The sequence below is a fragment of the Brachionichthys hirsutus genome, chromosome 19 (genome assembly GCF_040956055.1).
Source record: "Brachionichthys hirsutus isolate HB-005 chromosome 19, CSIRO-AGI_Bhir_v1, whole genome shotgun sequence".
In the NCBI taxonomy this organism is placed as follows: Eukaryota; Metazoa; Chordata; class Actinopteri; order Lophiiformes; family Brachionichthyidae; genus Brachionichthys; species Brachionichthys hirsutus.
The window spans coordinates 6,998,152-7,025,002 of NC_090915.1; the positions used below are offsets into that span (position 1 = coordinate 6,998,152).

Below are 26,851 nucleotides of genomic sequence, written 5' to 3' on the forward strand. Positions count from 1 at the left end.
AATTAAGTATACGGCACATAATCTTACACAGACAGCTTTACTCAATATCTTTAACATTTTAAATAGACATTACTTTTATAGATACCCATTAATTCTTAATATTTTTAACAGAACCCCCTTTATTAGAAAAAACGTAAGAAAATAAATATTTAAATAACATAAATAGGCTTATTTACAGTGACATCCTGGCCACATATATACTGTCATATCTTTTTAAGTCTTTGTCAACCCGGTGAGCGTGAAGCAGACCGTCCCAGGCCATCCTCGGATCATCCTCAGATCATCCTTTCATTTCCGTCCTCCCGTTGCAAACATTTTTTAGATTCCTCAGTTCTCTGGAAACGTTGGACAGGAACTCCTTGTAGGTCTTGAGGACCACGCAGCCATAGATCTTCTGCTGGAACACGTTCTGAGGTGGCGGTAGGGTCGTTGCCCCCACTGCTGGCTCCGGCAAAGACAGGTTTGGGAAGAGACTCTGATGAAGGCTGTTTATGATCGGGACCAGCCACTCGCTGCGAACTCTGACGTTGGTGAGGTCCCTCAGCAGGGGACTCGTGGGCAAGTGCAAGTCCGTCTGCTGCTCGTACACCCATTTTAAATGTGGGAAGAAGGCCTGGAGATGTGTCCAGATGCTCGCTAACTTCTCTGCGGGCTGCAGGCCGGAGATTTGGGAATCCGGGATGTCGCTGACGGGTACTTTACAGAAGAACTCTGGCATTTCTCCTTGAGAGGCTTTCTAAGAAAAAGTGAAGGAGCCAGAAATGAGTTCCGAATTAATGCACACATCTTAAAAAGTCAATAGTCTGCAGAAATGTCTTAATTTAAAGCAAAATATGCCGCATGTCTGTACTCACATAGAGTTTGATTAGGTTGGCAGATTCCTTATGTATAAGTCTGGTTTGCCCCAACATCTGTTGCAGAAAATTCCCACACTGCAGGTTTCCTCTTACTGCCTCAGCTCTTGAAGAATGAACAGCCATAAGCAGCAGGAGAGAGAGGAACGCTGAGGAGAAAAGGAACCAGGTTAAGCTTTCCCAGCATCCCAGCGTAGAGGGGAACTTTTAGTTTAAAGACGCAAGCATAAGGGATAAAAAATAGATCCTTAAAAACACACAGCAAATGAACAGCAGCAGTTAAAACAGTGTCCCGTATCCAGATGCCAACAAACAGTCGTCAGCATCTCAGAATATTGGGAAGATTCTCCAAGCAGTTCAAATTAGTTTAGTTTTTACTTTTGGAAAGAGCTGCGAAATAATATAAGTGAAATGAATAGTTCAGTTTCAGGGAGCGATAAGGCTTTCCTGAAATTGACCACAATAAAATGCACAATTGATTAAAAAAATAAATAAATTCTTACGTCTTGTTTAGTTTTGCTACGGTAGAAAAGTAGAAGTAATGAAACATACCTGCTGCCGGTTCCATGAACTGCTGAACACGCAGGCTCTTTACATGACCATTCATTCTCCACCCAGGAGGCAAATTGCAAAGTCTTGTCATAATCACGCTCCTTTCAAACTTTTTTAAAAGACAGAAACCACACACTTGTCATGGGAGGAAATGACGTGCACTTCGTGAGGCAACTAAATTTCCCAGAATTTCCTTCCTTTTTCAGATGTGCAGTTTTTTTTCTCTTTCAAATGGGCAATGTCCCTACATGCCTTACCGATCAGACATGTTGGGACGTATAGCATGAAGTATTTATAATAGAACTTCTATTTTTTTACTTAAAAAAAACCCAAACAAACTTTTTAAAATTTAAATTACAAATGTAATTTAGAAAAGTGTCTCAAACGTAACGGAAAATTATTTGAATTAGGGGAATTCACACTTTGAGGCGACTTTTGACTCACTGGACCTTTTTGTTTAGTGAGATCTTCGTCACTGTTAAAGGTTAAAGTGAGGTCATGTACAGAGATCATCAAAAGCTCCTTCAACTCAACGCTTCAACAGCAAAGACATATTTTATGTTCATATACAAAGTATACTCTGATATATGCCCACAGCGGGTAAAATCATTAAAAACTTCACACATGTGGCAAAGTGATAAAGGTTTTGATCTTGATAAACAGTTCTGCTCATCTTTGTCAGAATCACTTTTGCAGCAATATTTTCATGCATCTGAGCAGGAAGCTGACAAGGTCACAGGAAATGCATGTCTCAATCAGGAGCTGTTACATGTTCGTAAAGGGGGGGGGGGGGGGGGGGGTCGTTTCTGCTAAATAAGGCGAAATGTCGGTGTCGTCACGCCGCAGGTTTACGCTTCAGGCTGGCTGCACTCACGCTACCAGAAGGATTTCATCACGGCACGCGGGATTTGCTCATCTTCCACTAATTTATTTATCGTGTGATGAGGAACCAAACGATTACATCAAATCTGTGATGTCTCTGTATTGCTCAATCGATCATTCTTACCACAAACTTCTGCTTCATGCGTCCCATGATGCATTCAGGCCAACGGATCAGTGGACGCTGACACGATGTCGATCACGGCTCGGTTTCGTCCGTACAAGGTGTCACATCGTGCCTGAGAAAAAGCGATGGGGAACTCACAACCCAGCACCGCTTCAGGTAACGTCTGCCATCTTCGGGGCTTTCCAGTTACCCCAAGGGGGGATTAGTGGGTTTATGAGGAGGAGGGCAATTGTGGCAGACGGTGGCAATTCAAGGAAACCGCAGTCAGATTCCGGCCATGACAAATAAAAAAAAAAGAAAAGAAAACCACCTAAATCAAGCAGGCCAGCCAAGAAATGAAAAGAGGGCCAAAAACCACTGGATGTCGCTTGTTGCCCTCGTTGGAGGTTCTGACCTGCATTTGTGTTTGCAGACTGACAGTAAGTCATAGGCAGCGTTTAATAGGATATAGGTCACAGCGGTTATATCGCACCATAGAGAAGCAAAAGATAGAAGTGGCAGACCACATCAGAGACCGTTAGAACAACCAACCACAGACGAGAAGAAATCCAGCTATTAAATGCAGGATGCTGCATATATTTTTTTTCAACAGAACGTCTTTTATTTTGTTGCTGACCTGCACAGGAAATGGTGAATAAAATTGTATAGGAAATTCCCCTTTCTTCTCACTAAATACATCTTTTTCTTACTTAAATTTCACACACATTGTCAGAAGTTCTCAGGTATACCTTACTCAAGCACCCGATGGCACTTTTTCTACAACGACTCATCCACAAGGCTTCCGCTGTGTGTAACCGGGCAAAAGGCCTTACTGCATACGTGAAATGTTTTCATCAAATTTCAGAAAGTTTGTGAAAATGTAAAAGGCTGAAAAATCCAGAGAAACCATTCGAGTTCACAACACAACAAATTCAGAATTTAGTTTTGAACGGTTCCAAACAGCACTGAGGTTGTATTGCCATCAGGAATTGGTTGTCGTCATATTCCTTTATTTAAAATACTTTAATTCAGGGGTCATCTTCAACTTTTCTGAAATGAAATGGGGGGATAGAAAAACCTGTTGCGTTCAAGACAACCACCTTAAACAATGTTCCAACAGCTGACCCGTGATAAAATAGTATTTATTTTCTCATACATATAGTTCATTTTTAGAGTGTTTCACTAATAAATGTGTCGCGCGTGACAAACGTGGGAGCGTCTTGACTCAGAAGGGCTTTCAAAATGCTTCAGGTTTACTTTTTGTAAAAATCAATCATCTCTTCAAGACAAAAAACTACAAGGCTAAAGGTGGTTTTAGAAATGAAGCACCAAACGATTAACTTCCCATTCACTATAAATGGAAATATTGTGCAACCTGTTCAATGACGATAATGAACATGGCAAAAATACGTAAATCTGATCATTAGACACGAATTACTCAAATGCAATCTGGACCCACATGTGTTTGCTTTTACAGAACTATTGATCCATAAAAGAACATCATATTGATTATTATAGGAAGTCTGTGGTCCGCCAGCTTTTATACAATCTGAGTCAATATATTGAACTATTGTATGACCGTATCTCTATATTATAAAACAAGAAACAAAGCGAAACTTGAATCATTAAGTTCTATTATCAGTAATAGACCAGTGTCTCTGTATGTTCTAGCTATATTCTCATGTACAAATATTCATATCAAAAGTTATACAGCACAATTCTCACCAAGATCGGTGAACATTAAACTATTCACACGTTTCGATGAAACCCAAACAAAATAGTGCCAGCCTCAAAGTAAATATAGATATAAGAAACACGTAACTAAAATCTGCATCAGGCACAACTCAAAGAAAGGCATTTGTGAAATTATCAAATATGGCGCTTATGTTCAGTACCCATAGGCTTAAAATGAAAACGAAATAAAGAAATGCTTATATTTACAAACAGCTAAAATCTCTGACAGATTCATGCTTCACTTCACAACCTGAATTTGTCCTTAAAGTGCATGCAATAATAAGCAGTTGTACCAAGTGGGATCTTGAATTGTGAGAAGATAACCAGGTTGGTCACGCTAATGCCAATCGAACCTGCGTGTCAAATAAAAAGGTAAGAACGGTTGCCTAGAAACGAGGGACCGCAGCTTATTGTATGCAGAAAGCACCCATGAAGGAAAAGGAAACGAAATAAACGGACTGAATCTGGTGAGTCCATATGGTAGTATTCACAATCAAAGCACAAATAAATATAACAAAATAAAGTTAGTAAAAAAAAACAAAGCAGTTTACGATGGGGGGGGGGGGGAGTCCGAAACTCACATTCCACAATGTCCCTCCATGTAACACACACCTTAAGCATCACACAAACAGCATTTCTACTTCAACATACCAAAGTGCCAAATGTACTAAATTTCCTGATTTATTCAATTCATCCCAAAAGAAGGAAACGGGATGGAGGAGAGAGTCTTATTGTGAACACAGAAGTTTGACTTGCGCTGAGTCGGTTGGGTTTTTATTGACATGTGGCTCTAGATTCTTTTTTTTTTTTATACCCCCCCCCCCTCCCCCCAGCTTCAAGTTTCACAAAAAAAGTTCTCATTGCACGTTAACGCCTTGAATCAAAGATGAGGAGAACGTAGAAAAGCAACAGAGAACGTTATCCAGCTTTGTCACCATGGACGTGAAAACGGCGCAGATATGTTGTCCTCCGAAGATAAATCCACCCTCATCTGTCGTCTTCTTTGGGGAAGTCCAGGGAGCCGAGGCTTCCGAATCCGAGGCTCCGACTCTCTGTGTCGAACGTGTTCATTTCTCTGTCCTGACGCTCCAACAAGTGTTTGATTCTTTCAGTGCGCTCCTTCTGGAGTCCGGCCAGCTCCTCTTCAATCTGCAGTCAAAGAGCACAGTGGAACGTTTGCTTTTTGATCTAAACTCTTGCTTTTCCTGCTGAGGGGAAATTATTTCACAGAAACTCCAACATTTCATAAAAATCTTAACTTTTCACGAACGTGATGCGATATTTACAATCTGGTTAATCTGCCTGTGAAAGAAAGAAAAGTAAATAAAAAAATATAATCACTGAAAATATTTGATAAAATAAAATACATAATATTTTATTGATGCAAACAGATTTGTTTCTGTAGAACTAGGCACAATTTTAAAAAAAACTTTAAACCTAAACTTTAAATAATTTAATCCTTAAACCATTTCTGTTCGCTGATGCGTGTTGCCTGCTTTTATTTCCATGGAGGTTTGTCTGATTTACTCCCTTTCTGAGGAATTCCTCTTTAATTTTCTGCCTTTTAATCTGTCTGGTTTTTTTCTTCTTCTACGTATGTCTGGATTAAGAACCAGATTTTTTAAGATGTTTAAGTGGTTGTTAAGCTCCATTCAGCACCTTCATCAGCTTTCCACTGAGGATCCCGTGTTTTAAGGGACTAAAATAATTTGATTTACAAGGCGAAATTTAAGATTAAGTTTATTGTTATTATACACCAGATTTGTACGGTTGTAATAAATACTGTAACTCCTAGGGGGCGCTAAAGAGTAAAGTTGATAACGTAGACGTCCAGAGGTCGCTCTGACACGACGGTGGATTTATTTTCAGCATATTAAACGGTCTTCGGTCTTAAACCCACCTTCTGCTCAAGGTGCGCTCTGCGTATGGAGACCTTCTGCTCCAGTTTCTGCTGCTCTCGCTCGTGTTGAGTCTCCATCTGCGACTGAGTTTTCCTCTGGTAGGCGTCCAAGAGCTCCATCTCTTGCTTCAACTGCTGCTTCAGAGCCTGGCACTCGGTTTCCTGCTCGGCGTCTAATCGCATCTGGAGAAGCGGCGAGACGGAAGAAGGTAAACTTCAGAGCAGGAAAACATGGAACGCATATATCTGTGGTTTCAGACAGCAGTCCGGATAAGGGGAGTCTTCTTTAACCGTCGCTCTTCAGACTAACGTGCACACGCTCCAGGCGTGGTGCCGCCCGCCGGACGCTTCGTACCGACTGTGAAGCCATCATCTCGTTGATGCTCTGCTCGTACTGCTCAGCCAGAATGGCCAGCTTCCGGTTCTGCTCCTCCTTCAGGCTCTTCAGGATGGCCTTGTGGTCGCCTTTCGGGGAGACCTCCAGCTGGTGGTTTCTCAGAGCCTTGTACTGCTTGTTCTGCACCTTGCAGGTGTCCTGGAACTGTTTCTTGATCTGCATTTCCAGCGCCTGCAGAGGATTTAAAAAGGGAATCGATGTCGGCGTCCTCATCTTTCCTGTCGGCAAACCTCGCTTACCGAACAGGGGATTTTGTTTCTAGTTTGTTTTCGACTTCAAAATTAATTTATAAGAAATATCAGAAGTGCAAAGAGTTAAATGTTTATTTTGCAATCGCTGATTCGCTGAATAATTGATTTAGAAGTTCATATCGTGGCTTTATTTCTGCAAACAGAAGGTGAACTTCCTACCTAAAGGTTTTTCTTCATCAGCCATTTACAGCTCGGATTCTAACCCGACGACGCAACGTGTGTGCGACCCGTTTCGCCGTGTACCGACACCTTGAGGTTTCTGGGCTGCTGCCGTTGCTCCAGAGTGTGTTTCCTGTGCAGCTCGCTCTGCCGCCGGCCGTTGTACTCCTCCTGGTTTTCAAGCTCCGTCTGGTGCTGCAGCCGCATGAGCTCGATCCGAAGCTTCTGCAGCATCTGCAGCTGCCGGCGCTCCATATCCTGGGTGGACTCGTCCTGCCGGATCATCAGGGCATGCTCCATCTCCTTCTGGGTCCTCTTCTTGTTCAGCTCCTTTGATTATAGAGCATAAACACGAATGATCCGAGCTGGTTTAGCTTCTTCATTTTTGTAATTATCGTGACGCTGCATTTACATGGAGTGAAATAATAACATTTGTGATTGGTCAGGAAATCGCCGGGACATCCGATCACCTCTCTCAGCTGCTCCTGCTCAAACTCGTGCTTCCTGACCACGCTCCGGCGCTTCAGGGCCCGGCAGCTGCGGTCGTAGACCAGCCTCTGCTGGGCCAGCAGGTGCGCCTCCTCCTCGGCCTGAGAGCGCTGCATTGTTTCTTTGTGCCTCGACAGAAGCTCCTGCTTCTCCTCCTTGGGTGTAAAAAGGTCTTCGCTCATCTCCTGTAACGCAGTCGCAGGTGAAGTGCAGATAAAAACAAAGGAGACAGACAGGGAACAGATGTGGGCTCGTGAACTTTACGTCTTTGATCTTGTCCTTGCAAAGCCTGTACTCCTTTTTTTGATTCTCCAAGAAACAAGTCAGCTCCTTCTTTTGCTGAGCAACAATCTGTTGCTGGATCCTCCTCTCCTCAGCTGCGACTGACTTCATCTGCAGAGAGAGATCAAACTATTGCACTAATCGCGCTTCCTTGATCTCCTAACGGTCGTAAATGGCCCGCGAGGTGAATGCAATGCCCCATTCATGAATTACGGCTGCTGCTGAGGCCGTACCTCTTTGTCGTTTTGACAAGAATGCCTCTTGGCCAGTCTTTCCAGCTCAATGTAAGTATTGTTCGCGTGTGTCTCTAGTTCCTTCTGCAGCCGGAGCCTGTGCTCGTCCATCTCGGCCTTCAGCCTGTTCTCCAGGGCGATCAGCTGCTTCTGGTGCTGCCGCCGCATGCGCTTGTACCCAGACATCTGCTCCCGCAGCTCAAAGTCCTGCTCATGCTCCTGGATCTACCTGATGACCTGGACGGAGCGGCACAGGAAGCAGGAAGTCAAAGGAAGCGGCACAGGAAGCGGGGGAACAGCTGACGTGCCAGTGGGAACCAAAGGAAGACAGACGGACGGACGGCGGGCCGAAACACAGATCGATCGATCGATTGGTGAAAAGGAATCAGTTTGGAGATGACTCCACGTCCGTTTGTGATGGATCCTGCAGATTCATAAGGAGCACACACACGCATGTGACGTGCACACACGCATGCGACGTGCACACACGCATGCGATGTGCACACACGAGAGCGGAGGCTGAGGATGGGAAAAAAATGGCATCCATTAACAGGATCCGGTTGCCATGACTACAGATGTACAGCTGAGAACACAGACACCCCTCCCCCCCCCCCCCCCTGCCGCTAGCGCGCACCACACGCACGCGCGCACATTGGCACACACGCGCGCGCACGTGCACACATTTACTATGCAAACGAAGGCGAGAGTACCAAAGATGTTGATGTGATGGTGGCGACGCGTTCACGGATCTTGCGGTCGGGAGGCCGGCTCTTGTGAGAAGTAGGCCGCAGCTCTGGCCTGGTGTCCCCGTGCACAGCCTCATCCCTCACGCACGCATGGTCCTGCAGGGGGGGAGTAAAAGGAGGAGATCGTGGGGCTGGCTGTCTCCCAGGCCCGGCGGACTCGCTGTTTCTGCTATTACTGCCGAATGTCCCTGAATGCAGCGCGCCGCGTCCAGCTGTGAACGCATCCTTCCCCCGCTACTGTCTGTGAAATCCTCGTAAGAGAGAAAAGGCCAATAAAAGCAGCCCCCGCCGAGAAGCGGGGGGGGGGGGGGGGGGGGGGGGGGGGTGGTGGCTCCGGTTGATAAGGCTGAATTATGCAATGCCTACCATTGATAATCGGTGAAAGACAGCTCGGAGATGCGCGTCCCCGCCACTCTCCTCTTCCGCTTCAAAACGCACGAAATGTTTGGGAGGAAAAAGACTTTTCTCGTGTTCCAATGATCGCGCTTGGTGCCATTCTTAAAATCAGACAGGACGCATCCGAGCATGGTCTCCCCTGGAATATGCCGCGTGATGATCCGGTTGTATTCCACGCGAGTTTCTGTCCTACATTCAGCGCGCACTTCATGGTGGGGGCTTCTGGTGCCTTCTATTCATCTCGCTCCTCTGTGCCCCCCCCCCCCCCCCCTTTTCTTTAAAGAGACGACGCAATACTACAGACGCGTCTCAGGCGTCTGAAGCTGCCACACTAATGCAGATGTTTTTATAGAAACGATAAATAAGAATATTTTAGAGACATTTACAATTTGCAGACACATGAATATGCTATTTGTTTAAAGTTAAGTTACATGCCCACAATATTATCATATTCAAATACAAAACAAATATAAATATCCGCTTTTATTACAGAGAAACGGGAAAATGAAACTTACATAGACACAGCATAGAAATTTGGTTCCTTTCATTTGTTCTTTTCTTCTGTGGATTGTGATTCTTATTTGACTATTATTTGTGTTTTTGAATTTCTGAAAAGTAAGAAAGAATGAAAAACGTAGAACAGTCAAGTCTCAACTTACCATGGCCGCTAGGGGGCGACAGAGACGAGCTTTTAGTAACAGGCTTCCACTCTACGGTATCTCATGCGCTGCTACTACTGCCAGAGCCGAATCTAGAATCAGAACCGTAAGGGGGCTCGGCTCTCTTGCACGTTAATTAATTAATTTCAAAGTAAATGCCTTTTTTGTGCCTTTGATGTCCATCTGTGTCTTCTTAGTGTCCATTGGTCTTTCCCATCATGTTTTTGATGGCGTTTGTCTGTTTGTTAGCAGGATTATGGAAAAACCGCTGGATGCATCTTGACGGAAATAAATCTGAGGATGGGTCTAACTTTGATCCCATTACATTTTGAGAGTAAAATGGAAACACATCTGGATACAAAAATAAAATTGATTTCCCAATGAACTTATAATGGAGACTTTTTCAACTGGTGAAACGTGTCGATATGAGTGAACAAGGAAAAGATGTGAATTTTGCTTCTTGCATCCATGCTAATATGTGCAAGCTAATATGTGCTAACGACGCTTTTAGATCGATGCGAGTCAAACTGAAATGAAACACATATAGTATGAATTTTTTTTTATTGTCCCACAATTTGAAAATAAACATTTAGATAAAAATATGCATTAGAATTAGAGGAAAGAACAATACAAGTGAAAAGTTAAATGGAATCTTTCTATGTGACTGAGATGACTGAACAGTTTTCACTGTTTATTATTTTATCATTATTATTTATTATTATTTATATTAATGCTGGATGAGTATTTAGACAGCAGTCGGTCATGTCAGTAATATGATGGCTGCAGACAGCTGTTCGCTCAAGTTATTCAATGATACGTTTTGTGGTTCAAAGGAGATATTTCCTTTGTATTCTTCTGTTTTAAAGCATATTTATGCATGCTCGTTTCAATGCTACAGTTTATGAAGATTAACATATTTACAGTGAGTCAGAAAAGTGAGAATGGGATTCAGAAGGTCTCAACTACCATAGTTTCATCTGACTGTGCAGCTTTTCTGAAATAAAATAAAAAAGGAGATTAAAGAAATGTTGTTTGTTCCATGAGAAGGTAACAAACAGGAGAAATGCTCTGTTAACAATAAATAAAGATGCTATACACACCTTTTTTGTTTTCTGGCTTGGAGGGCAATCGTTAGAATAATCAGAATCAGTGCGGCGGCTCCGACGACTGAACCGGCCACGATTCCTGCGACATTACCTGGAAAAATCAAAGATGTTTGAAAGACAAAATATTAATATTGGCTTGAGCTCTTCGGACATATCCTGATGTCTAATGGCGCTAACACAGCTGACATGCTTCTACTACTAGTATCTATAGCTTCACACACACATACTGGAAACAATGCAGGATGTGTCCTCTCCGGACCATTGTCCGTTCTCCTGACACACACGCGCCTCCGGTCCTTTGAGCGTGTAGCCGTCATGACAGGAAAACTGCACTTTAGCGCCTTGTAAATAAGTAGTTCCCTCCTTCTTCCCATTGAACGGTGGTGAAATCCATCCGCAGGATATCACTGCACAGGACAGGGAAAAATTAGCTCTTAAAACCAGATAAATATTAGGTTGGGTCAGGTTCAACTTTATCGTCATTACGCATGTACAAATAGAAGGTAAGATTTGTAGTATGTAAAGTATACTTGTTCTATTTCTGTGTAACCAATTATACACAATATTCACATTATATGTCGCTACAATTTTGAACTCACCTGGCTTTAGATCCTGCACAAGAGAAAGGTGACGCCGGAACGACTCTCTGGTCGCGTTGCCAATTGCAGGACTACGACCTACAAGGATGTCATACCTGAAGCATGGAGGCAGCGACCAGAAAACAAGCTGAGCAACTTGATTGGTTGAAATGGCCTCTAATGGCTATAATAAAAAGCAGAAAACGAAGAAGCTGGGCCGGTCCTTTCATGGGTTACCCTAACCCTGACCCCTAACCTCTAACCCACCCCCGGCTGATTGTAGCTCTAAACGCGCTGCATTCTAAGGCATTCCTGTAAATCAAAGGCTTTCCTTTATAAAACTGTTCCAAGACACGTCACTCCCTTCAGTCCCACATATGAAGACAGCAATACACTTTAACAGATATTAGCTTCATAAAAACAACACCAAAAGAAATATATTTTGTATCATAATGAGTGAGCGATCAATAAAGATTGCCTTGACCTACCTACAGAACTGAGAACCCTCTCCAGCGCATATGTCAGACGCGTCGTCCGCGAGCGGATCATCTGGGATCTCGGGGACAGAAAGCGCCGGAACGAAACTGTCGTCGTGTCTCGGAGCGTAGCAATATGTTTCCAGAAGATACTCTGAATCATATGTGAACAAGGCAGACTCGTTGGAGACAGCCCCTGAAAGACGAGAAGGACCATATGGACTTAGATCCACAGTAGCGCTTTAAGATAAAATGGATAGCTAGATAATGTGCTGATGCCACCCTAAAACCTGTCGCACTGCACTGCCTGGTAATGGAGGAGCACCGTTCCAGCAGCAGTTTACACTTTAACCCCGACTCTACTCTACTCTACTCTAAGACGGAAGCTTGTTTCATCGAACGCCAGCGGGTTCTGTTGGGTAGAGAATCGACGTTATTTCCTACAGCTTGCCCCGAAGACGAACAGCTCCTCTGGGCTGCTGTGGTTCTGCACGAGGTTCCCGTCGCTGAGGGTGAGGTCATCTCTGGCGTCGCCGTTCATCTTTCCCAGCAGGCCGAGCGTGGCGTCTCGGAACTCTTCTGGAAGGAGCACCGTGGCCACGACTGTCCCCGCTCTCAGTTCTAGCTCCACTCCGGCTCCCGAGGGGAACATCACCGTTACGCTTACCGAGGAAGGAGAAAACACAAACACACCTAGGAGAGAGAAACATTTAGTATTTTATCTCTATTATTAGATTCCTTAACCATGAAATCAAAACTTTAGCAATTAGATTCACATTAATATTCACATTAAAACGCAACTTTGTGCCAACCTTGGATGCTCATCCAGTGTTTGTTTGGATACAACATGCTAAAGGGCAAAGGTGACAAAAGCGTGACTCTGACCTAAAGTTAGAGTGACAGACAGGCGTGTGACCTTTGACCCCAGCACAAAACACACAAATGTCTGTTTCGGGGTTCATTACTAAAACCGTGAATGAAGCTGGATGCAGGCGCAGCGAAAGGAATGAGGCTCTCACCGTGCAGGTCCATCCACGCCTGCTCAGAAAAGGAGAGCGACTTTTGATTTTGCAGCACTTCAAGGCCGCTGGCGATCCTCACCTCGATGACATCGGAGTTCGCCTCTTTCATGGCCACAGCAGTCAGTTTCGTTGCTTTTATAGCGGTTCCTAACGGAGCCAGAATCCGTAAGAGTTTGTATTTTATACTTCTAAGTGTCTCAAAGACTCGTCTTTGACAGCGTCTTCTCACCGTTCACCGGTTCTGTCCTGCCTTGGACGGTCAGCTGCTTCTTGGCGGAGCTCACCAGCGTGTATTCCCCTTTGCCATTGAAGGAGTAGCTGACGCCATCAAATGTGATGAAGTGGGGATCTCCAAACACCACGGCTGGGGCGACACAACGAATCAGAGCGTAATCCGTGCACGGCTGCGCGTGACGCTGGGCGCCACTCACCGGAGCTGGGGGAACGGTAGCGCCTGCAGTCGCTGGACGGCCGGTGCTCGAAGTAGAAGCTGCAGTTTTCGGACCACAGGCAGCAGTAGTAGAAGCTGAGCACGTCGTAGACCCAGTGGGACTGTCCGGGGACACGGGGGGGCTTCTGGTACGGAGGCGACCCCCAGTCGTGTGCTCGGTCTGGGGTGCTACCCCCAATGGAGTCTGCAGTCAGGACCTGAGCACCGGTGTTGTCATAGCAACACTGCTGTCCTGCTGCATACCTGGGACTGGCGGCGCGTTTCAGGAACATTGACACAGAATGATTATGTTTTGTATAAAGTAGTATTTACCAATTACTTTAATTTCTTCATGCTTTTAGGATGCTTTGATATATTTTCGGTTACGCGCCGACACTAATGCGACTTCACCAGAACAAGTAAATATAAAATGGTCTCAAAGCCGCACTGACCGATGACTTCTTATTTGGAAGGTTATAATACATTATAACCTAAAGCATATTCGGCTGATGAGTTTTGTCATTTGTTAAATTTGACATAAGCAAATTAGTTAACCAGAATCCATCTGGTAGTTTTTGTGTACATTTTGTAAAACTGTTGTCGGCCATCGACGGAGGCGTGTTCACACCTGTGAAGGACTCACCTGGCCTGGATCGCCCTCACACAGTGAACACTTCCAGGGTGGTAGGTGCACACGCTCCCTTTCTCTATATCGCAGCCATAGTCCGTCTAAGGTGAGAGGAACAGCAAACGTGAACGTTTCACTTGGTTACCATGACAAACAAATGTCTAAACGAATGCTAGCGTGCAAACACGGTCCAGGATGTTAGTAATAAACATGGTCGATGATATCTGAGGTGATAGTTCAGTTAGATCACATTTAATGATGATCTAATGTTGGGAAGAGTTTAAAACATATTTAAAAAAAGAACCTTATCTTAAAAATTGTTACTAAAATGTTTAAAATATTTTAATGTTTCCCAATCGCTGAAATCTGTATGCAAGTACAGCATATAAAACTTTAATTTTATCAATTATTTTTTAGAGATTTTCCGGCTTCAAACTAACTTGAACTTTTGTAGATAGTTATGGCCTTGCAAAGAACAAATCGATGCAAATACACAGTGAATGTGAAGAAAATGCCTGTGTGTGTAAAATATGACAAGACTTTGACCTGATAAGAGGCTTCGGCCACTCCCCCCCCCCCCCCCCCCCCCCCCAATTACAAATTCTTATCTACAGCACAAACACTGTAAAAGAGTCGATTAAGACTTTCCTCTTTAACAAAGTTTATAAGTAATCCATATCAATGAGATGTCATAACCTCCTTATGACACACTGAGCTCCTCCTTTTTCACCTGGTTATTCACATGTTATAAATGTTTGTCATTAATTCCTCTCTTCCCCGTAGTCGTGCGCTCTCTCCCTCTGTTTGTCCCTCTTTGTGTCTCGGTCTGCAGGTCCTTCTGTCCCTGGTCCTGCAGGACCCGGACCTGTAACTGTCCATCAATTACCATCACTGCTAGCATTAGCATTTGTAGTTTTATATAGCAGCTCTTTATTCAGTGGCTTGCTCAGCAGCCTATATGTTGTACATCACTGGGTGTAGTGTACATACATGAGGTTTTCACTTACGTCGTAATGGTTCTAGGCTTATAGTCGCGTGTCCAGGCCTGATCAGGTGCAGATCTACTGCAGATTTAACACGTTTGTGTCTGCGAAGAACCTTTTCTGCAGCCTTTGTGTCCCTGTGTAGTAGCGTTTATGTGTTTATGTGGGTGAAGCATCAGTTTGTGATCTTTCCGTCACCGCCAGACGCTTCACACTTACATGAAACCTCCCCGTGTCTGCCCTGGCTTGAGCCAGAGTGCAGGGGCAGTCTATGATCTCACTGGTGAAGTTGGGCAGCCTGTTTTCCAGCTTGTCCCACGCTAAACATTTCTCCAGGGCCCACATTGAGGAGTTCTGCCTGAACTTCTCCTCCAGATGCCAGGCCAGCGCGTGATCCTCAGACCAAGTGGCGTGCACGTTCCTAAATGAAAAACGCAGCCGGATTTTATGTCAATATCCACAAAGAGTCACTTGTGCTGTGTAGAGAATGTGTTCACACACACCATGCACCGTCAGGGTAGGTACTGGGGCTGATCCGTATGGAGCCCAGCTCCCAACTTGAAAAGCTCTTTTCTGCTGGTTTGGGCAAAAAAGTAAAGGAACCATTGTTGGGATGCTCCTTCGCCAGTGAGTAGAGATACGCCCACTCGCCCCGCCAGTTCTCGCCATAGGGCTCGCCTACAAAGATGTGTTTTACAAATCGTTTGAAAGCCAACATGTCACGTGACCTGTGCAGTGTACATACGGGGGTACTAACCCGTCTCCCTGTAGCCCCACAGCTCTAAATTAACCCTGTCTCCTGTGACTAAAGAGGTATTCCACGTCATCGCCAGCGCGCCGGCGACGTTAGGCGTTCCGTAGTACTGCCATTTGGTCGAGTTGTCCATTGTGGCCTTGAACTGAGAATCCAGCTTGCCAGTGTGAACTGGGGAAAATGAATCATATATTATTTTTTATTTCAGCATGGAATGGAAATCAAATGTTGGAAACGCTTAGAGGTCGTCCTGAGATTACTCCGTACCAGAGAGCCAGGCGCCGACTCTGCTGAATGTGGTCCCATTATCCGAGGAGACGTGGACAGGAACCCATCCTGTTTCGTACAACAGCGGGGAAATACAATGTCCTCTGCTGTCTTTATCCACATACCCCACGGTGTCAAGGTCATTTTTGAACCTGCCGTTGTGAATAAGGATCATTACAATCATAGACTTCCTCTTAAACATTCATTTTTCTTGTGCCTTTAACCACGCCTCTAAATATTTAGTGTGTCTTCATCAGCAGAAGTGGGACAGAGCAGGAGATGGAAGTCCAATGAAAGCGCACAGCGGACAGTCCAATTTAGGAACAGGACAGGACACAACAAAAGGAACACTTACCTGCAGACAATCTTTGAACTCTTATTGAAACTCGCCTCAAGCACAGTAAAATCCGTCCCTCCCATAATGGACCCGGAATATGGGACTATTTCCACACAGTACTCTTTATAGTCTGAGCAGCAGCTCTTCAGAGACGTGCATGTCGAGTGGCAGGAACATGAGTCCAACTTGTCTCCACAGCGTCCTTCACATGTCTGTCCTGCACAATGTGCACCATCACTTTTATATCTAGTTATTTATTGAATTCATTTACAGTTTTCATTTAGAGCTAAGTTAATTCAGAATATTAAAAAAATTCACAGTTATTTTTCCAAATATGGATCAAATCAGATTTTATTTTTTAATAATTCAGTTCAGTCTCGTCAAATTTTCTCACACACACAAACATTTTTTTTTTTTAAACCCTCTATCATTTCAAAGCATTTTGTAACTTTGGTTTGAAAACTTTTCTATTAACTATTGTGATTAGTTCAAACACACAAAAATCATATGAATAATTGACTATGTGAGCGGTTTAGTTTGGGGTGTATACTTGCCTAATGAGCTACAGATGCATGAGACCAGGAGGACAAATATCACGGCTGTGAATCTCTCCATCGTCACCCGGGCTGATTCTGCTGTTTCGTCTCAGCCTGATCTACTCAGTATTTCTTTAAACCTTGTCCCGGCAATCGCTGGCATTCACAAACAACTCTTTAATCATCAACCAGAGGCCATTACGATTTGCCCTCACATTGCCTTCACTTCAGTTCCAACCAGTTTATGAGATTCATTATCTCCTTAATAGATGTTCGACTTTTAGACCTTTATGAGCTCCTGCATTGCGTATACTCATTATCATACTTGAAGATAAAGCAGATTAAAATGCAATTATGATTAGATACGTGCCAAATAAAACTCACTTGAGGACAATATTTCTCCCTTCACAAATGTCTTAATATCAGTTATTTGAAGTTATATCAACATATGAAATGAGGACACTCTGCAAATGAAAAAAATATTGAGATAAATAACAATTCAGTGCATGTTTTACAAGTCAGAACAGAGGATCTTGTAGTACAGCTATTGACCTGAAGGGGGTGCTGCTGCCACAATATATCATTTCAGGGTTGAAAAACTGCTGGATGGATCTTGATGAAAATAATCTGAAGATGGGTCGAATTTAGATCCCATTAAAATCCGAGATCGATCCAGATCTCGTCTGGATAAATAAATTAAAAAAATGGATTTTCCCATTTATTTATAATGGAGGCTTTTTCAAAATATATACATTCAATTCAGTCACCGTAAATCACAGTCATAATATGTCTGATGCACTATCATGAAAAATGTATTCTGGATCTGATCCAGAATGAGGACAGAAAAAATATATCATTTTAACATTAAAACCCATTTATGGATTCAAAAATCAGTATAAAATACACATCAACTCTGATTCACTTTTACTTTTCATGGTTGAAAAGAACAATCTAGAATCGTTTGATGATGATCCAGATCAACATGTGGACGGTGTAAATCCAGTTAGGAGGGGAACGAGCTGCTTGGGGGAGGTTTGCGCTCTCCAAGTGTTTTTCCAGGTTCCAATGTAATAAAGGAGGAAATAAATAATTGCTACAGAAAAATGAACATGTTTGTGTTTAATGTTATTTTCCAGACCGAGATTCAGATACATTTGATAATGAACAGATTTTTAGTGTTTCTATTATATAGTAGTTTATTTTCATGAAACACAAGATGTGAGGAACGAGCCGTCCTTCGGGCCCCTTGCTATGCTTTGCATTAAGCTTGCGCTCTGCTATCTACAAGATATTGGCAGCACTTGTGAAGTATTTGCATACACATAAAAAGATTACACTATCATAGAGATGCAAAAAGTAAAAATAAGCAGACATAAAACACATTTAGCAACTATGTAACCCAATAGAAGAACAAACATCGTTACGTCATTCCGAATCACCGGCGACATCATCTGGACTTTGTTCTCGCAGATTCCTGCCAAAGACAGGAACGACCACGGTCAGCGCTTTCAACAAGTATTCATTTTGCATTACCTCATTGATCCTTCGATGAACTCCACACTCACCACCATCAAATGGCCGTTCTTGGCCCTGTAGATCACGGACTCCTGACCGCTCCTGAAGTCAACGAACCCCTCTCTGCCAAGCTGGATGTCAAATCTCACACTGCAAGGGTTTCACATTGAGTCATGGTCGTCCATCATTTTTATTTAAAATGAACAATGATGCATTTTACCTGCCCTGGACCACTTTAATGTAGTTCTGCTTCTTGGCAATAACACACAGCTTAGTCAGGGCCTCAAACAAGTAGTCGCACTGCAGAACCAGATCCCCCTACAAGAGCAGATGGTCGCAGTACCTCAGCTGTTGGATATCAATATGCTCTTATACTCCGAGTCACCTATGTAATACTGTTCTGATATGTCTCCTCTGAGGGGTGCTGCAGTACTGCATAAAAACAGCAGCAAACGTCCGAAAAATAATCCCTGATTTAAAAAGAAAATCGCTTAATGCCAAAAAATTATCTTGGCAAAATAATTGGATTTGTCAAAGAATCTCAAAATAAACAAGATCGAGATACCAGTAATTTAGATATAACTCTAAAAAAACAAACAAAAACAGGATCATTATCGCATGTTTCCATACTGACAAATTAAAATGAACACACACACACACACACTGCAGGGTGTCATAGGGTTTACTTTTTGTTTGATTTCATCACATGTAACATGAAGGATCAAGAAGTTGTCACTCAGGTTGCTGACCGACACACCTAAATAAAAAAAAAAGAGCAATAAAACGTTAAAAGCAACGTCAAGCTTAACGCTTGGATCTCTGCCGACATAAAACAAAACCTTTCAGAGAGCTGTAATCGACCCGCTGCTTGATCTTGGCTTCTTCCACCAGGTAGGCAGCTTCCTGCGTGAAGACGAGCTGCCGGAGACGAGGCCTGAACCCGTTTCTGTCGTACTTCACCACGGGCACGCTGTACTGTGGGAAAGACACACAAACGCAGTGTATTTATTAAACAGTGATACCGATGCACCGATAAATCAATGCTAGTTTACCTTGATGTGTTCGTGCCGAATCATCTGAAGCACTTTGATGTTTATATCTTCTGCACCTTCAAATGACAGAAAGCACTGAGAATCCGTGAAAGAGGATTTCACGCAAAAACTGAATACGACAATCTGATCAATACCAGGAGAACTGGAGCATGAATAATTACCAGGAGGTTCTGATTCTGACTGCGTTTATCTGTTTATTAGCAGAATTACTGAAAAGCCGCTGGATGGATTTTGATGAAAAAAATCTGACTTAGTAACCATTACATTTTGAGAGCGATTCGGATACCCGTCTGGATACAAACAAATCTGTAATAAAAAAATTATTACATTTTAACATTAAAACTCCATTTATGGATTAAAAAATCTGTTAAAATTTCACATCAACTCTGATTCACTTTTAGTTTTCATGGTTGGTGTATAAAGATGCCAAGAACAATCTAGAACCTTTTGATGATGATCCAGATCACCATGCGGATCCAGTTAGGAGGGGAACGAGCTGCCTGTAGCATGTATTTGCAGTCTCCAGAGGCTAATACAGGGCGTGTATATTATCATGCTGTCGGTGTCCTACCTATCCGGGTGTCCATGAATGGCCTGCACACACTGAAGGGGTAGTTTTCCTTCTTTCCCTTGAACATGGAGCTTGTAAGTACTTTTAACTGAAGCTGAAGACAAGGAAAACCCCACGATAAAAGGAAGGGATGTCGGGAAATTACATTTCTTGCCATTTTAAAAGTGGAAAACACTTTTTCTGTACCTGTGCTTTTTTCGCCGGGAAGATTCCTCTAAAGTAATTTCGCACCATGTGGCGAATATAAAGCTTTTTCAGCAGCTGGGAAGCCTAGAAAAAAAAAAAGTTGCTTGTCGCCTGTTGACTCGTGTGGCTATTTACAAAATGACAGGCTAATGAAACCTTACAATTAGAACTCGTTATGCATATGACTTGCCTCTTGCAGCACAGGTGGAGGGGTGAGCCAAAGGTCTTTCTCCAGGACGGATTTGGGAAGGTTTTCCTTCAGCCGTCTGAGGTAGCTGAGCCTCACGTACACCAGGTAATCAGTATTGTCAAAGCAGGATGGCTGATTTCTAGTTATGAAGCCTTTGATGAACCTGGAATAATAACGGATAATCTCACGCGGCCGTCTTCCTCATCACACACATGGTTCAAGCATCCTTACTTCTTGATGACCGTCACCGCCCACGCTCTCTTTTCACGCTCCTTCCTTGCCATCAGGCCTCGCCAGCAGTTCTCAATCTTGGTGGCTATTCGGTCAAAAGGTCACACAAGAAAATAAGAAAAAAGCTTTTCATATGGACGTAATCAACTTTCCACTTCCTGCAGATGATGAATCTGTGCATGTTTTAGAACTCACCAGCCTGTCTCTGTTTCAGGTAGTCTCCTTTCACTCGGTAGCCCTTGTATTTAGCCTGAATCCTTGTTGCTGTAATTTAGAGCGTTAGTTTAATTCAGAATTACAGAAATACAGTTCAAGTCATCTCACCTAGTTTATTTTTGCAGAGCTGAAAGGCGTCTTCTGTTGCAAACAGAGTTCTTGGGTGCCGGATGAAAATCTTTGTCCTTGAGGTTGAAATAATAATAAATAAATAAAACAGCGATAAACGTTAGCATCTCATCACAAGCAGTTTATGGGATCGGTGAATTCGTAATCTTCCTACCGGCCCATTTTGTACTCATCAGATTTGTAGTCCAGGTGTCTGATCAGCTGGCGCACGCCTTCTGCTGCGGCACCTTTCCAGTTGGGCCAGGTGTCGGGACACAGGGGCTTATATCTAAGCACGAAAGGACACACGGCGGTTTGGGATATTTTCAAAGCATGTGTCCAAATTAGAATAAGAGAAACTACCGAGTGTCTTTAAGAAGTGGGGTTTAACACAAAAGCGAGGGTTCAAAGTTTGCTTATTGATACCTCTGAAGAAAGATTTCGTATTTGCGCCGGTAGGCAAAGCCAGCGCGCCTGACCCTCAGGTGCTCCATCAGGCCCAGGTACTTCACCTGATGCCTCACCAACACGTCGTCAAAGCACCCTGCAGGAGACACCAGAGGCCGTCTAGAGAGGTTAGGGGTCAAATACCTTACTAGTGTCGCTGTTTGTTGTTTGACTAAGGCTATGAGGTGTCTTCAGGTGTTAAGGATTCTTCAGAAAACAAAGCTTCACCTGGCTGCTTGGCTTCATTGGGTTTAATACAGCGGACGTACCAGGGCTCCTTCGACGTTAAGATCTCAGTCAAGCCCACCAGACTGCTCTTAAACTGAGTCACCACCTGGTGGGTCAAAGGAAAATGGTGCATGTGTGTGATGGTTCATTTACCTAATTTAATTTCATCTACTCACAGTCTCAGGTCTCTTCTTGCTATCGGGCTCAGTAGGAGGAAAACAGTGCTGGATGATAGCGTTCTTGGATTGTCGCATCACCTTGAGGAGAACGGTAAAACTGCTCAGGCATGGAGAGTTTCTCTAAATTACTTTAAATATATAGTCTCAGTTTTTATTTGGTTGTGCAAGTCATACTTTACCCATTGATTCAGATCAAATACAGAATTTGTATAAATGTAGTGTCAATTTTCTTGAACTGTGTTTTAATTCATTGTCGGCAATGTAAAAAGAAGTGAATTAAAGTTACCTCTTTCCCATTCCGATACAGGAGATCGTTGTTTTTGTCCAAGAATCCTGACAGAGAACAAAGAATATTTACATTCTCTGTATATTAACCCTCCTCCTTAAAACTCAAAGTAAAACGGAACAAAATGACCACACTAAAGATTCTAGTCTATTTTACTTGTCATGTCTATAGTTCTACTGGTCTGATGTGCATATGCACATATTTTACTTAGTTCATAGAATTCAGTTATAATTAAAGTGCAAACAGATCTAGTCTGACAGTATCCTGTAGTTAATTCTAAATAAATGTTTATTTTGTCGTCATCATTTACAGCACATCCGCGGGGAGACACACCTTCTTTTTAAGGCATACATTTGTTAAGTTGAGTGGATCTTTTATGCACATTCTGTACTTACAGGGAAGTATGCACATATGGAATTTTGGGGCAAAACAATTTGTCTGGCTGGAGATTTACACGATATAAAGTATATATTGCTGATCCCTCTCTGTCTGTGCTTCTATTGGACGACATTTACCATTCGGCTGCTGTTAGATAAGCATGTTTAACAGAGGTGTAAATGATTATTCATCTCTTACCAACAACACAGTATGTAACCTCTCCAGCATAATGCAGGAGGCGGAAGTCTCCTCTTTCCAGTGTCTTCCTTGTCTTTTTGTCTGCAAGTTTATGTCTGCAGGAAGGAGAAACATTTTATTTTGTGACAGTTCTATGTGCTTTTACGGTCACGTCCATTTTCTGTCAGACAGAAGCGTGGAACTGACGTGACAAAGTGAGGATGGCCGCCAATCTTTTCCTCCATCTTCTCCAGTAAGGTGAGATCTGTGGCTTCTCCAGGACGTAAACATTCCTCATCCTACATGAGGAGAAGCATCGACTGTTCATCCACATATTTGTTCAGAGGGTGAGTTCAATGTTTGTCTGGAGAATTTACCAATAAAGAGATGATTCCTCTGTATTTCTCTTCCACAAGATCACAGATGATCTTGTTGTTGAAATATGGCACCGGTTCCCACTGTGCATTAAAATACGCGGGTTAGTATTTTCCCGTTAAGGGCAGGTTGAATCATAAACGATGAAGCGCGATGGTGCCGCCACCTCTATTCCTTCCGTCTCGTACTCCTCCTGCTCAGACTTCAGGGTCAGCTGGATGAAAAGCTGCTGGAGCTTCTCGTTGCAGTAGTTGATGCAGAACTGCTCAAAGCTGAGGAAAACGGAAGACGGCGTCAGAAACGACATGTTCCTTTCACAAGGGCGCTGCTGCAGAAGCTGCACAGCTGCGTTTCGTCTTACCTGTTAACATTAAAAACCTCGAAGCCGTAGATGTCCAACAGACCAATCACCGTCTTCCTGGACGAATCCTACGGGTAATTGAGTCAGATGTGATTCCTGATTCGCATCATATCCATGATTCTATTTAACATCACAATAATAGGCATCAGGGATTGGCACATGTAATTATGTTTAGCGATGGAGCCACACATCAGAGCAGGAAATGCTGACTCTTCTAGAGCAGCCATTGATCCATATACTGTATACAAGTTCTAGGTGCAGGTTTACACGGTGAAATAATTTCAAAGCACGTGATGCATATAAATAGGAATGGAACTTGTGGCAAGAAGGGAACAGAATGGAAGGATCGGGTTTTGTGGGGGTCAGTATTCCCCAAAAGCCCTTCTGATGCACTTATTTTTTTAATTGATAAAATTAGGCGGCATGGTGGTATAGTGGGTAGCGCTTTCGCCTCACAGCAAAAAGGTCGCGGTTGTGTGTCTGCGTGGGAGTTATCTTTTTTTTTCCCCTCACCTTGTTAGCTAAAGATTCGTTGATCTTGTTGACCAACCAGTTAAAAGTGCGACCATAGACGGCTTTGGCAAGGGCATCCCTGGCATACACAGCGTGGTCCACAGAGAAGGGACTGAGCACCTTGAACAGTAGAATGTTAATAGTTAAACGGCAGAAACGGATTTTAGACTTTCAATCAAATCAAATAAACCACCTCCTCTGCTTTGGCTTCAATCTTCCTGTGAGTCAAACCCTGCTGCAGCACCTGCGCAGGAATCCCAAGCAACTGCACAGTAAAGGCAAAGCAACTCACATGTTATTTCTATTGATTATTGCATAGTAAAATTATCACCAGCGGGGGGGGGGGGCTCACCTTTGACAGCCAGTGCATTTCCTGATTTTCTCTGAGAGAGGCATACCCTCGGGCGTCAGCTTCAAATGTGATATTTCCCAGATGGAGCACACTCGCGATTATTCCAAACAGTTGCTGCATTTCAGAGAGGAAGACTTTGTGAAAACGTTGCATTCACAGACTGAATCGTGTTGAATCCCCGGTGCAGCGCATCACCTCGGTGTCACCCCCACTGAACTCGATGACAGCGAGCGCTTTCCGCACAGTCCTCCAGTCACGTAGATCGTTGATTGAGCTCACTTTGGCACAACCACCCTGGAGAAGGACAGTAGGATATACCGTAAAGAGTCAAAGCGTTTCTCTCTCACCAGATAGTGTGCGAGCGTTGGGACGTTCACCCACCTGCACCAGGTAACTGTAATGCTGGCAGTTCCTCTCCAGGCCAAGCCACCGGAGCAGATCTTCCTCTCCCCCCTCCACCAGCTGGTAGAAGATGTGGAAGTTTCTATCACCGTGGTTCTGATGGACCACACGGGACTTCTCCAGCAGGTAACTCAAGATGTGACCACCAACTGCACCGCCCTGAAGAGTGCGACCCTTGAGGTCAGTGCATTGCTGGGATATTTTGTGTTGACATTATTATTTATAGTGTAAGTTAGTAAAAAAGAAAAGTCATTTCAGTCCACCTGGTGGTCAAACTGGATATCCATGTATTTCCCAAAGCGGCTTGAGTTGTCATTCTTTAGGGTTTTGGCATTTCCAAAAGCCTGGAAGATAATAAAAAAAAAAAAAAGAAGACGCATATACTTTATGTAGAAATGCAATTATCTAAAAAAAAATGCAGCAGAGGATTTGGCACACATGAAAGTCGCTGACTTCAAGCACAGGATTGCAGAGAAGGAGCCGGTCCCGGACGTTGTTCAGGAGTTTGGTACTTGGACAGCTGACGGCGTAGAACTGGAGGATTTTCTTGGAAGCCTCGGTTTTCCCAGCGCCGCTCTCCCCCGAGATCAGGATGAAGTGGTTGTTGAACTCAGATTGCATAGTGCGGAAGACATTGTCTGCCAGTGCATAGCTGAAGGTACAGCAACAGGTGGAAGTTTATTAAAGTTATATGGGCAGCACGGTCAGCAGGAGCTAGCGTAACATTGCCAGTGTCTCCATTGAGCCGGTCCCAAGCCCGGATAATGGGATTTTTTTATATCTTACATATGAGGTGGGAGCTCAAAGAAGTTAACCCCCATGTAGGTATCCATCTGCTTCTTGCTGTAGATATCAAACTCTTTGTAGGGGTTGACCGACACCAAGAGAGTCCCAATGTAGGTCTGTGGAGAAAGACGCGGAAGGGAAGTCATGTGAAAAGCAACACGTTTTTGTTAATCGTCTGTCACGACCTTGCAGATAGACTTGACCCTTAAAATGCTCACAGCAGCAGATTCAGCAAAATAAACTGCCGCATCCGGTTTTGTTGGGTCAAAGGGTTGGAGGCGTGAAGTTTCATTAGAGAAAGAGAAATAGCAAGGTTATCTGATATTAGGCCGCATAGGAAGACTCACATAAATGAGATTCTCATGGAAGCGTTTCCTTAGGTTGTCCAGGAAGGCCGTCTCACTCGTGTAGCCGTCCAGCAGAACAAAGTCCTGCAGGCCCACGCGATCCCGTGCTGTCAGGGAGGCCTCCATGTTCCTCAGGATCTGGTTGCACCTGTCCTCCAGGCTCTGTGTCCCAGCATGAACACGTTAGTGACGAGGTATCAGGACAAAACTGGACAACAGAATCTATGAGTCCCCTGAACACAATATAGTTGTTGGTCTCATCCACTGTCCTTCTGTTAAGGTCTTTGCCATGTCCTTGTCCTGCTGTCCTCAAGAATTTATCGGTGTTTGTTACGTTTTGTTATCAGGAACACATGACAACACAACTAGTGGACATATTTCCCAGAGGGAGGCTCGTCTCTGCTTGTTTGTCTAGATATGGGTCACTTCCAGTCAGAGTCCTTGGCTGCTTCCTTTAAGCTCTAAATTCAGGTTCCACTATCTAATCTGCTCCTGTGTTGTCTAAAGACACATTAGTCTTCTGTCCCCAGGGGACAGAACCAACACGAAGGCTGCATCTACAAGAAAAGCTTGATTGACTCCAGGAGATCCAACAAAAGAATCCAGATGATTGTGACAAAGGAAGATTCAGGAATAACGTTCATTATGACGGCCATGAATCGTGTTGAAAATACACAACTCAGGAAGAAATACAACCTACAAACCCGTGGCGTTATGAAAGTGTCCACTCAGTATAATACTTCACCGGTTTGTCTCACTTCAACGTCGAGCAGTAAGTGACACTCACAGATCCTTCTCCCAAAAACGCTCTACTTTGTTCTACTCTGGCTCTAATCTACTCTACCCTGCAGAAATAATCTTAACCATAAAATGCCAGAAATAATTTATTTATTTAAACAGAAAACGTTACCTACCCTAGAGGTCCATGATGTCTCTGCTTGTGTCTCTGTCGCTTCTCTGAACTGAGCTTCTGGCTTTATTGAGAGGAAATAACAGCGATTTTTAAAAATCTGACGGAGGAGCTGACGGGAAACCATGACAGATTACAGCCTCTACTTCCTTTAATAGGAAACCATCAATAATGTTTTGGTGACAAAGGAAACTTCATTCGAAATGCTCCATTGTATTCCAAAAAGACAACATCCCTGACAGTCCATCTACACGGAGACATACAAGTGTCTTCCATGCATGCTGCAT

The 26,851-nt window shown here is 43.6% G+C and overlaps 4 protein-coding genes across 4 annotated transcripts; all 4 read right to left on the reverse strand.

Annotated features, from left to right (window-relative positions):
* Positions 1-280: 280 nt before the first annotated feature.
* m17 (IL-6 subfamily cytokine M17) lies at positions 281-1,461 on the reverse strand. The gene is made up of 3 exons (XM_068753198.1): positions 1,407-1,461; positions 855-1,003; positions 281-736 (listed from the first exon to the last, which is right to left on the reverse strand). Exons 1-3 carry the CDS (start codon positions 1,459-1,461, stop codon positions 281-283), a joined length of 660 nt encoding a protein of 219 aa, XP_068609299.1.
* A 3,651-nt stretch (positions 1,462-5,112) lies between these two features.
* Positions 5,113-8,675, reverse strand: taok3b (TAO kinase 3b). The gene is made up of 8 exons (XM_068752773.1): positions 8,547-8,675; positions 7,837-8,073; positions 7,586-7,714; positions 7,303-7,506; positions 6,923-7,162; positions 6,381-6,593; positions 6,026-6,208; positions 5,113-5,274 (listed from the first exon to the last, which is right to left on the reverse strand). The coding sequence occupies exons 2-8, from the start codon at positions 8,020-8,022 to the stop codon at positions 5,113-5,115; spliced, it is 1,317 nt and encodes a 438-aa protein (XP_068608874.1). The 5' UTR covers positions 8,023-8,073; positions 8,547-8,675.
* Positions 8,676-10,585: 1,910 nt separating this feature from the next.
* susd2 (sushi domain containing 2) lies at positions 10,586-16,833 on the reverse strand. The gene is made up of 16 exons (XM_068753017.1): positions 16,773-16,833; positions 16,237-16,435; positions 15,882-16,033; positions 15,618-15,785; positions 15,364-15,538; positions 15,080-15,281; positions 13,893-13,978; positions 13,251-13,519; positions 13,049-13,183; positions 12,817-12,966; positions 12,242-12,490; positions 11,810-11,993; positions 11,343-11,437; positions 10,971-11,150; positions 10,738-10,834; positions 10,586-10,631 (listed from the first exon to the last, which is right to left on the reverse strand). The coding sequence occupies exons 1-16, from the start codon at positions 16,831-16,833 to the stop codon at positions 10,586-10,588; spliced, it is 2,448 nt and encodes an 815-aa protein (XP_068609118.1).
* Positions 16,834-18,201: 1,368 nt separating this feature from the next.
* Positions 18,202-25,816, reverse strand: myo1hb (myosin IHb). Its single transcript, XM_068752786.1, has 31 exons — positions 25,655-25,816; positions 25,308-25,423; positions 24,975-25,173; positions 24,785-24,865; positions 24,501-24,680; positions 24,315-24,413; positions 24,120-24,233; positions 23,961-24,032; positions 23,768-23,887; positions 23,255-23,322; positions 23,060-23,165; positions 22,896-22,976; positions 22,726-22,817; positions 22,540-22,634; positions 21,964-22,010; positions 21,675-21,755; positions 21,499-21,604; positions 21,250-21,367; positions 20,999-21,112; positions 20,824-20,900; positions 20,695-20,763; positions 20,500-20,584; positions 20,269-20,431; positions 20,079-20,162; positions 19,893-19,986; positions 19,322-19,377; positions 19,109-19,244; positions 18,956-19,026; positions 18,490-18,587; positions 18,320-18,419; positions 18,202-18,228 (listed from the first exon to the last, which is right to left on the reverse strand). Exons 1-31 carry the CDS (start codon positions 25,778-25,780, stop codon positions 18,202-18,204), a joined length of 3,075 nt encoding a protein of 1,024 aa, XP_068608887.1. The 5' UTR covers positions 25,781-25,816.
* Between the last annotated feature and the right edge of the window lie 1,035 nt (positions 25,817-26,851).

Excerpts from the sequence above, each read along its gene's own strand:
- m17 (XM_068753198.1), bottom strand. The coding sequence starts at position 1,461 with ATGAATGGTCATGTAAAGAGCCTGCGTGTTCAGCAGTTCATGGAACCG. Across the intron at positions 1,004-1,406 it reads GTTCATGGAACCGGCAGCAG|CGTTCCTCTCTCTCCTGCTG; the intron begins GTATGTTTCATT and ends TTTTCTCCTCAG. Across the intron at positions 737-854 it reads CCAACCTAATCAAACTCTAT|AAAGCCTCTCAAGGAGAAAT; the intron begins GTGAGTACAGAC and ends ACTTTTTCTTAG.
- taok3b (XM_068752773.1), bottom strand. The coding sequence starts at position 8,022 with ATGTCTGGGTACAAGCGCATGCGGCGGCAGCACCAGAAGCAGCTGATC. Across the intron at positions 7,163-7,302 it reads AGCAGGAGCAGCTGAGAGAG|GAGCTGAACAAGAAGAGGAC; the intron begins GTGATCGGATGT and ends CTATAATCAAAG. Across the intron at positions 6,209-6,380 it reads AGATGATGGCTTCACAGTCG|ATGCGATTAGACGCCGAGCA; the intron begins GTACGAAGCGTC and ends CCGCTTCTCCAG.
- susd2 (XM_068753017.1), bottom strand. The coding sequence starts at position 16,833 with ATGGAGAGATTCACAGCCGTGATATTTGTCCTCCTGGTCTCATGCATC. Across the intron at positions 15,539-15,617 it reads GTGGGGCTACAGGGAGACGG|GCGAGCCCTATGGCGAGAAC; the intron begins GTTAGTACCCCC and ends ACATCTTTGTAG. Across the intron at positions 13,979-15,079 it reads CAGACACGGGGAGGTTTCAT|ACGGACTATGGCTGCGATAT; the intron begins GTAAGTGTGAAG and ends CTCTCACCTTAG.
- myo1hb (XM_068752786.1), bottom strand. The coding sequence starts at position 25,780 with ATGGAGGCCTCCCTGACAGCACGGGATCGCGTGGGCCTGCAGGACTTT. Across the intron at positions 25,424-25,654 it reads TCCATGAGAATCTCATTTAT|ACCTACATTGGGACTCTCTT; the intron begins GTGAGTCTTCCT and ends CTTTCTCCACAG. Across the intron at positions 25,174-25,307 it reads TTTGAGCTCCCACCTCATAT|CTATGCACTGGCAGACAATG; the intron begins GTAAGATATAAA and ends CTGTACCTTCAG.